We start from the raw sequence: 9,584 nt of genomic DNA, 5'->3' as shown, positions 1-9,584 counted from the left end.
AAAATTTACAGGAGGGAGGGGGGGGGGACACAAAAACGTTCTCTAGGACAGAAACAAGGGTTCGATTTGTTTTATATTTATTGCACAATAAAATTTTAAAGCTAGACATAAAAAAATCAGCATGTTCAGAGTCTTAGCTGGCTCAAAAATTGTCTTACATATGATATGATATCCATGTACAAAAGGAGGGGGAGGGGGGTCCAAAAATCGTATTTTAGGAAATTAACTCATAATATATATATTTTTTATTATGACGAGTTGTGTGTGAGTGAACTTTGCTGAAGTAACCGAACTAAAAGTTTAAGCATCTGCAAAATGCCGCAAAAACTTTTACTATCATGAAAATAGTCGTCTTTACACAAGTGCAGACTAATCAATAGGGAATGGGAATGTATTTTTTTTTTGAAGGGAAGGGGTCAAGGCAACTGGAACTGTTACTTGTAGAGGCAGCAAATGGAGTAACCCCTGCTATTCAGGGCCTGAAAATATGTTCAGGGGTAATTACCCCTAGAATTCTAGGGGGGGGTATTTAACCCCAGGATTCTAGGGGGGGGTATTTACCCCCAGGATTCTAGGGGGGGGTATTTACCCCCAGGATTCTAGGGGGGGGTAAATAACCCCAATAACCCCCCTTATTTACGCCACTGCTTCTGCCTTGCATTAATTCTGTAAAAAGCACATTTATTGATTTTGTACAGAAAGAAACAATTTAACAGTCCGTGCTGCAGTCTCTCAAATCATCCTTTGTGGGTAACCCTGTATCTCAGAATTCTGCTGGATTATTTGAAATATTAAATTTTTAAACTATCAGTTTGCAAAGATATAAGAATTTAATTTTATCTGTTTTTATTTATTTTTTTACCAAAGTTCTCTAAAGGTGCTGGTGCAGCTTGTCCTTTTTCTCCTATTTCCCCTTTAGCCCCTGGTTCTCCTTTTTCTCCAATATCTCCTTTTTCTCCAACTTCTCCTTTTTCTCCAACTTCTCCTTTTTCTCCAATATCTCCTTTTTCTCCAATATCTCCTTTTTCTCCAATTTCTCCTTTTTCTCCAATATCTCCTTTTTCTCCAATATCTCCTTTAGTTCCTGGTTCTCCATGTTCTCCTTTCATCGTTTCAAGATCAACCTCGCAAACTCCTGGAGTACCTGTTTCACCCTGAAATTTAATTTAATAGATAATATTTATAGCTGTCTTGATATAGGGTTACACTGCACACGAAAGATGAAACTTCAGAGACGACTGTACGGATTTTATTCAAAGGTTTTTATTACAGGCATGGTTTCCTGTACAGTCTTTTCCTTTACCAAATATCAAATTATGATTTAGAAAATGAATCTCTTACAGTCACCAAAAAAAATCTAGATTTAATGTTTTTGTTTGGCTAATTATTAATTGGAATCCTGCATAGTGTAGAAAATAAAACTGTTCAAGGCCTGTGACACTCTTTTTGCACACATTAATTAATTCCATAGAAGTTTGACTTCTGACCTATCGATGGAACTGATTTTTTGACAGAAACTCAAATTTTCTAATTCCTAAATCTTTTATCCTGATTGTGTAAACCTTTGATTTTTAAAACCTGGACTTGTTGGTCTCTAGTAACACAAAGTTTGTCATATCAATGGTTTACAACGGATTGTTAACTTGTAAAGCTAGAGGGGTGCTATGGAAACGCCTCAACGCGGAAACGTCTCAACGCGGAAATGCCTCAAAAACCGGTTTTGAGGAATTTCCGGTTTTTTGGGAAATCCCTCAAAACTGGAAAATATTGAGGGGTTTCCGAATATTTTTGAGGCGTTTCCTAATATTTAATGTTGAGGTGTTTCCTCTTTTTTTTGGAGGCGTTTCCTTTTTTTTTGAGGCGTTTTTGAAAAAAGTTTTAAAACTTTATTTTGTTGAGGCATTTCCTCTTTTTTTTGAGGCGTTTCCGTTTTTTTGTTGAGGCGTTTACGTTTTTTGAAAAAATTTTTAAAACTTAATTTTGTTGAGGCGTTTCCTCTTTTTTTTTTGAGGCGTTTCCGATTTTTTTTTGAGGCGTTTCCGTTTTTGAAGAAACTTTTAAAACTTTATTTTGTTGAGGCGTTTCCGTTTTTTTTTGAGGCGTTTCCGTTTTTTGAAAAAACTTTTAAAACTTTATTTTTTTGAGGCGTTTCCTCTTTTTTTTGAGACGTTTCCGTTTTTTTTGAGGCGTTCCCGTTTTTTGAAAAAAGTTTTTAAACTTTATTTTGTTGAGGCGTTTCCGTTTTTTTTGAGGCGTTTCCGTTTTTTGAAAAAACTTTTAAAACTTTATTTTGTTGAGGCGTTTCCTCTTTTTTTGAGACGTTTCCGCTTTTTTGAGGCGTTTCCGTTTTTTGGAAAAAGTTTTTAAACTTTATTTTGTTGAGGCGTTTCCTCTTTTTATTGAGGCATTTCCGTTTTTTTATAAAATTTTTAAACTTTATTTGTTGAGGCATTTCCTCTTCTTCCGTTTGTTAAAAAAAAAACTTAGTTCCTTTCTTTAAAAATCTTTCCCCCTTTCCAAAATAATTAATCTCCTCCAAGAAATTAAACACCATGAGGTTTCAAAGAAATAGGGATTATAAAAAATGAGAAAAACAATTTATAGGGTTTTAAGGGTTTTAATTGCTGAATTTTTGGGTAAAAACTAAAAATAATTAAAAATGATGAAAACTTGCCTGTTATAATGCATCCAATTTATCTTTTAGGTAATTTCCTAGAAAACGATTTTCCAAAAATCAGCTAGGACGGACCCATCTTTTCTTTTTTGATTATCAATTTGATTCAATTCAATAGACGGCGTTTCTATTTAAGTTTTAATTTCTAACAAAGTTATTTAAAAATGTGGTGGATTCTACGAGAATAAAAAAAATGTTGTACAATTTTTTTGAAAAATTAAAGTGAAATTTCAATTTTTTTTTAAGTAATTTGTAGAAACTCCTCTAAACTGTTCGGAAAAATGTGCGGAAATGTCTCAACTTTATGTTTTAAAAGCCTTTATTGAAAAAACAGAAACGAAATTTTCGGAAAAGTCTCCTCTATAATGAATTTAAGAAGTTATCTAAAAAGACAAACTCTTCCAAAAATTCTGGAAACCCGTAAGGAAAAAGAGAAATCGACTCTAATAATTGAAGGCTTGAAATTAAAAAAAAAAAAAATAATAATAATAAAGTTTTCAAAAGTACGGAAAAACCTCAAATATTTTGCGGAAACGTCTCAAAAAAAATAGAAAAAACTTCAATTAAATGAAGTTTATAAAAATACGGAAACCACTCAAAAATTTAAATGAAGTTTTTAAACATACGGAAATGCCTCAAAAAAAAAACGGAAACGCCTCAAAAAAAAGAGGAAACGCCTCAACAAAATAAAGTTTTAAAAGTTTTTTTCAAAAAACGGAAACGCCTCAAAAAAAGAGGAAACGCCTCAACAAAATAAAGTTTAAAAACTTTTTTCAAAAAACGGAAACGCCTCAAAAAAAACGGAAACGCCTCAAAAAAAGTGGAAACACCTCAACTAAATCAAGTTTTTAAAAATACGGAAACGCCTCAAAAAGTTTGCGGAAACGCCTCAAAAAAAAGAGGAAACACCTCAACTAAATCAGGTTTTAAAAAATACTGAAACGCCTCAAAAAATTTTGCGGAAACGCCTCAAAAAAAGAGGAAACACCTCAACTAAATCAAGTTTTTAAAATACGGAAACGCCTCAAAAATTTTGCGGAAATGCCTCAAAAATATTGGGAAATCCCTCAAAAATATTGGGAAATTCCTCAAAAATAATTTTCAGGTGAAAAGCGGAAACCCCTCACAAATTGGGTTTTGAGGGATTTCCGTTTTTCTTGCAGAAATTGCGGAAACGTCTCAAAAAAACAGTTTCTGAGGGGTTTCCGCTTTTTTTGAGGCGTTTCCATGGCACCGCTAGAGGGTTACATGAGTTTGTGGTAAAAACTTAATTTCTTTGCAATTGATTTTGAGCGTACTGTCTTTTTATCAAAGTTTCTCAAAAATAATTTTTGTACTGCTCTTAATAATAATGATTGTTTTTACCATGTCTCCTTTAGGACCGGGCACCCCAGGTAGTCCTGCAGGTCCGGGTAGTCCGGTTAGTCCAGGAAGTCCAGTTACTCCTGGAGATCCCTTATCTGAATTAGTGATCTAATAAGGATTATTTTTCTTATCGGATTTTATTATTAAAGGGACTGTAAACATAATTTCAGATGACCCTCAATGCAAATATGATACCCTTGCAACTTTTATCTGATGATTAATGTGGAAGAAATTGTGTTTTTTTAGGTTTAAAAGTTTAAAAGGTAGAAATGCGCAAGTCACTCTTGTAGAGAAACCACAATTGAAAATAATCATTTTTAAAATTTGATTAAATTTAGATCTCATTCATACTTGATCAGAAAAGGCTATTAAGAGTACCGTTGTCAAAAAGGGAACTGCCAACATTGAAAATTCATTTAAAAGCTGGAAATATTAGAGTGGGTCTAATAAAACTGAAGAATAGAAAGACTGCTCTAAGAATAAAGTTGGGATTTTAATTAGTGCAATAATCATGAAATTGTGCATGGTGCAGATACAACCATTTCACTCTATAAGTTGATTTGCAAGATTTGCAAGTAAAACTATTTGCTTAAAAACAATTTTACAAATATATTCATCACCCTGTTCTCCTTTATCGCCTTGAACACCAGGAGGTCCTTGACCACCAGGAGGGCCTTGAACACCTCTAGTTCCAGGAGTTCCATGAGGTCCGGGAATTCCAGGAAGTCCTGGAGGGCCAGGGGGTCCGGGGACATCTCGTTTTATCTCAAGATTTGTCAACCTTTCAAATAGTTTTTTTCTTTTGATACAAAGTCAAAATTTAATGCTTTAAAAACTATAGATTATCGTATGTACCGTATATGTAAACCCTATTTCTGCCAGAAGAAAGGGTTCATTTGACCCCCCCCAGTACTGCCTATAGTATTGGTTGGGCTGTTTTGCTATAGCATCAAAATATAAACGTACTGGTAAATAAGATCCATTAACCTTTCAGTGAAATGTATGCTGGACACTGCGTTCATTTAGTAAGGAGTGTACGGGGCAAAAACTTTTGATTTGACCAATGAAAAATATGTTAATCCTATCTTGACGAAAACATTTAGTTTCAAAGATTTAGGGTTTACAACTTAGATCCTTTGCGCATTTTCAGTTATGTTGATATCGTATAAAATATACTAAGTTTGGAATATAAAACTATAAACTATATATAAAACTAAAAACAACTATATAAACTTTATAAACTATTTAAACTATTTAAACTATATAAACTATATAAATTATATAAACTATATAAAAAATTTAATAAAAAAACAGACCTGAGAACTTAAAAAATTATAGAACTTGTTATAAATTTGGCATACATAATTGCATGGAAATACATTTGGTGTGGGGATATTTACCCCCCCCCCCCCCCCAGCATATACAGGGTACACCTGGGCGCAGATATTGGGTTAAATCAATAAATTTCTCAATACCTGTGTTCAATGGTTTCGAAAAATTCCTCAACCTACAAAACAATCCTTCTGAGTAGTGAACTGTGTGGGGCATTTGATTTTGTTCGTTATTAGGACTTTTTAGGTTCCACACAATTTGAGAAGTTTTATAAATTTTAAATTGTTTTTTAAACATTTGTTTTTCTTACAATATGCAAATTAAATTTTAACCCTGAGAACAAAAAACAAACAAAACTTTTCATAGTTTGTTCATGCAAATATCTTCTTTCAGGGTCAAAATTTCATAAAGTGTAAAAAAATGTTTTTAAAAAATTGAAACTTCTCAAAATTGGGTGAACCCTTTAAAAAGTTATACAAATCTATCAATCCTTCAGAACCCGTCAGCAATTTCTCAACAGACTAGCAAGTGTAAGGATTGATCCAACAACGAAAGCTTATGGGCTATAAGGATACAAACTAGTGAATCTGCCAATTATGATACTTATATCCCCAAAACTTATGGATGATTCGGCCTTGGCTGGTTTTCCCATCTTTGGGATTCTAGCCACGCAAGAAATAATGGCGCGCCTTGCGATCAATTACCTCAACCACTTTTCCTATTTGATTTGGAAACTGATCTTTTTCCCAGTCTCGGGGGGGGGGGGGGTGATCTTTACTATCCATGACTATGTGTTAATTCATCTCGACAACGAAATTTGCAATATAAAAGGATTATCAAATTTCATCCATACTGAAGTTGACATAGTATACTGTATTTAGAGGATTGCAAGTTGCGACAATCTCACACCAAACCAGGGTTTCAATAAGGATGGGGGGGGGGGGGGTATATAGGTGTACTGCAATAAATAAGAATTTCAAATTACCTTATTTACCCTTTTAAGGGTTATAACTAGTAAGGGTAGGAGGGTGAAAGACAGGATTATATTAACTACTGTCAACACAATCAGAAATCGCCACCATCTTAAAAAAAATTATTTTCAATAATTTGTAATTTTTCTTTAGTATATTATTTTACAAATCAATTTAGAAAGACATATTTGCTTCACTTTGACACCTTTTGTGATTTATCTATATAATAAAACAGACATTCACATATATGTTTCGTATTGGTCTAAAATTGTTTTTAGGTGGCCGGGGGTGTTATAGGCTAAAAAATCGAAATTTTTTTCAATTTTTTTTTTCAAGATGATCTCTTTTTTTCCGCTGGCAACGCCAGGCCTTTCAGCTAGTTTACAATAAAAATCTTCAAGGCGATTTTTCATTGGAGACACATTCATCGGCGACCCCGAGCTTTTCATTGGAGACACATTCATTGGTGACCCCAAGTTTTTCATGGGAGATCCCTAATTTAGTCATCCTTGAAATTAATTTCTATTGTTACAGCAATATGTCTGAAACACTGGCAAGATGTCAGAAACAAAATGTTATAAAATTGCGAGAAAAAAAAATTGATAAATATTAAAATTTCATCTTTGCCAACCTTTTCTTTGTTTAAAGATACCGTTGCATGACATAATTTTATGTGTAACATGTTCAATTCACAACAATACCCATCACTGTGATCTTGCCAGGCTGCAATAGTGGCCAAAAAAGTTCAGGGTTGGCTTTATACATTTCCATGTTAACCCTAAACTACCACCACCGTAGTTTTTTTTGTCTTAGCACTCTCATTTTTGACACTTCTCACAGTGAAATTTTTTGACTTTTAACGAATAGTAATTTAAAGGATTTTTTGTTAAACAAATTTTATATTTTTTATTCATAGGTTAGGGTACAGGGTGGAAAAAAAGGCTGGTCTTCGAAAAAAAAATCTAAAATAGCCCATAACTTTTTTGTGACTAAAGCTACAGATCTAAAAACTATATTTCTAAAAAGCCCTTGAAAATGCATGTAGAAACATGTGTTACACTATGATATTTGTTTAAAACAAACAATATTTTTTTCTCTCACTTTTTTGACCCTTTTTTAGGCATTTTTTTCAACCCCAAACCTATTCTCTGTAAGGCCTTTGTCTAGGAGTAGGGCCTTTGTCCCCCCAACCCAGGCTATACATAGATTCAGACCCCCCAGCCTTTGTTAGGGTTAAACTTCTTAAAGCGGGGTTTTAAAATTAGAATGAAAATCAATGATATTTTAAAATATAAAAACCGTATTTATAACCTCTAGTTGTCTCTAATGGATAATGTTTCTTTATCATTTAAACGTGTACTGTTGTGATTTGGACATTCTATTCTAATAAATCAAGGGTTCACTTTAACCATGGGTACAGTCAACGTACCTTTCAAATTTGGTAGGATGATGTGAAACTGAAGATATAAGTTCTAATCTACTTATTCCTCGGCTTAATCCATTCAAAACATTTCTAAAAATGCAAAAAATCGTTTAATGATTGTTGTCTTTGTTTTTTTTTTTTTAATTCAGAAATTTTTTCTTTCAGAAAATTCTAAAGGATTTTGGGATTTTAGATTGTGTCGTCAGTAAATATGTTTCTGATATGTGGAGAGCACAGTTACAATTTTCATATTTTTTAAATCTTTATTTTCATAGAGAACATATGGTCATTCCACTGTATTCTGTTTACCCCTGTACACCTGTACACATGGTGTATTATAGAAAACAAATGCAGTACAGTGGTTTCAATTCAAAATCCTACTTTTCTGTTTTCAAAATTAAGTAAGGGTAAACTTCGTGAACACGCTTAAGTCTTTTTAAATTACGATTCTGATGTAGGCTTCTGATTGGTTCTGATTCGACCAATAAAAATCACTGGTTTGTCTGCAAAATTGCAGTTGACAAGATCCAGATCAAGGAGTATGAAATAGAATGGAGATACAACTGACGCGGCCCGACCATATGATTATACATGCTTTGCAGATAGTACTTCATTTGAATAAGAAATATTTGTTTAATGTAATATTCCTATTCTGAATACTTCTTATACAAATGAAGTACCCGTCTACAAAGTATGCACCATTGCACAATCATATGGTAGGGCGGGCCGCGACAGTTGTATCTCCCTTCTATTCCATACTCCTTGATCCAGATTGACTTAATGTAAATTTCGAAAACTTTAGTTTTAAAAGTGGAGAAATTCGAGCATTTTAAGTAAGCCGTTTTTAAGTTATAAAGAAAAAACATGGGTGGAACCCCCCCCCCCCCCATCGTTAACGGGTTAATGTAGAGATTTAATAATCTCCGGAGAAAACTATATTATATTGGGCGAATTGATTATCATCCTTGTTATGAATTAGAATTGTAATACCTAATTTCAAAAGCCATAATATTATTATGTCTGCTACAGTTTATTTTATGAAAAGGGTAAAAGACTGTAAAGATAATATAATAGCTCCGCAAGATGAACAGTGAAGACGGACAAGTTTACTCTGTTTGTATACTGCAATTTTCTTGTTTTACTAAGTACTTAACCGTCGGCGTCAAAACATAAACAAACAAAATGTGAACATTGCAGACGATTTACAGATTACAGTTTTCTCAGTAGGTATCACTACACTAAATCAAAGAGTTATTCAAAAAGACGATATCGAATTCGTCACTGAATTCCCATGTTTATTGGGACACCCTGATTATTGAAACTGGAAGAAATCCAATTTTCTAAAAAGCTTTATTATTCTTCTGTTTAAAATGAAAAGAAAAAATCCAATCATCAAAAAGATTTAAAACTAATTTATTATAAATCTAATCCTTGATTTAAATTAAATTATTTTTTAAATTTTTTTCATAAATTCAAAGTCTCACTTATCACTTATTTTGTTTGATTCGTCATCAGTCATGATTAAAATGTTCTGAAATATTTATAAAAATAATATAAAATACATTAAAAAATATATTAATTGCATAAAATTGTGAAAAAGAAGCACGGCATTTAACAATCTGTTATTTGAAAATTAAAGACCATAAATTGAGTCTTACAGTCGTCCTTCTACTCCATACTTATATATGTGTTCCTATAATAATAAAATACAGTTTAAACTTGAAAAGAACTGTTAGTGTAAATATGTCCGATATTAAACAGTAACATTGAATCCTTAATCTGATCAAAAATGTGGAAGATATCGTCAATTTCCTCACTC

At 32.8% G+C, this 9,584-nt stretch overlaps 1 protein-coding gene across 1 annotated transcript in view; it reads right to left on the bottom strand.

Moving 5' to 3' along the window:
- LOC111711637 (collagen alpha-1(XXV) chain) overlaps window positions 1-9,292 on the bottom strand; it is a 9,749-nt gene extending 457 nt beyond the window's left edge. Inside the window, exons 1-7 of the mRNA XM_023486027.1 lie at window positions 9,250-9,292; window positions 7,772-7,855; window positions 6,357-6,453; window positions 5,515-5,546; window positions 4,660-4,820; window positions 4,040-4,134; window positions 863-1,154 (exon numbers count right to left, since the gene is read on the bottom strand). Of these exons, the coding sequence (XP_023341795.1) occupies window positions 863-1,154; window positions 4,040-4,134; window positions 4,660-4,820; window positions 5,515-5,546; window positions 6,357-6,453; window positions 7,772-7,855; window positions 9,250-9,284 (796 nt within the window). The 5' untranslated portion in view covers window positions 9,285-9,292. The remainder of the gene's footprint in view (window positions 1-862; window positions 1,155-4,039; window positions 4,135-4,659; window positions 4,821-5,514; window positions 5,547-6,356; window positions 6,454-7,771; window positions 7,856-9,249) is intronic.
- Window positions 9,293-9,584: the final 292 nt, after the last annotated feature.

This window comes from Eurytemora carolleeae, unplaced genomic scaffold (assembly GCF_000591075.1).
Source record: "Eurytemora carolleeae unplaced genomic scaffold, Eaff_2.0 scaffold1187, whole genome shotgun sequence".
Taxonomy (NCBI): Eukaryota; Metazoa; Arthropoda; class Copepoda; order Calanoida; family Temoridae; genus Eurytemora; species Eurytemora carolleeae.
Note: the sequence above shows the minus strand (reverse complement) of the source record. Positions and strands in the feature narration are given on the sequence as shown.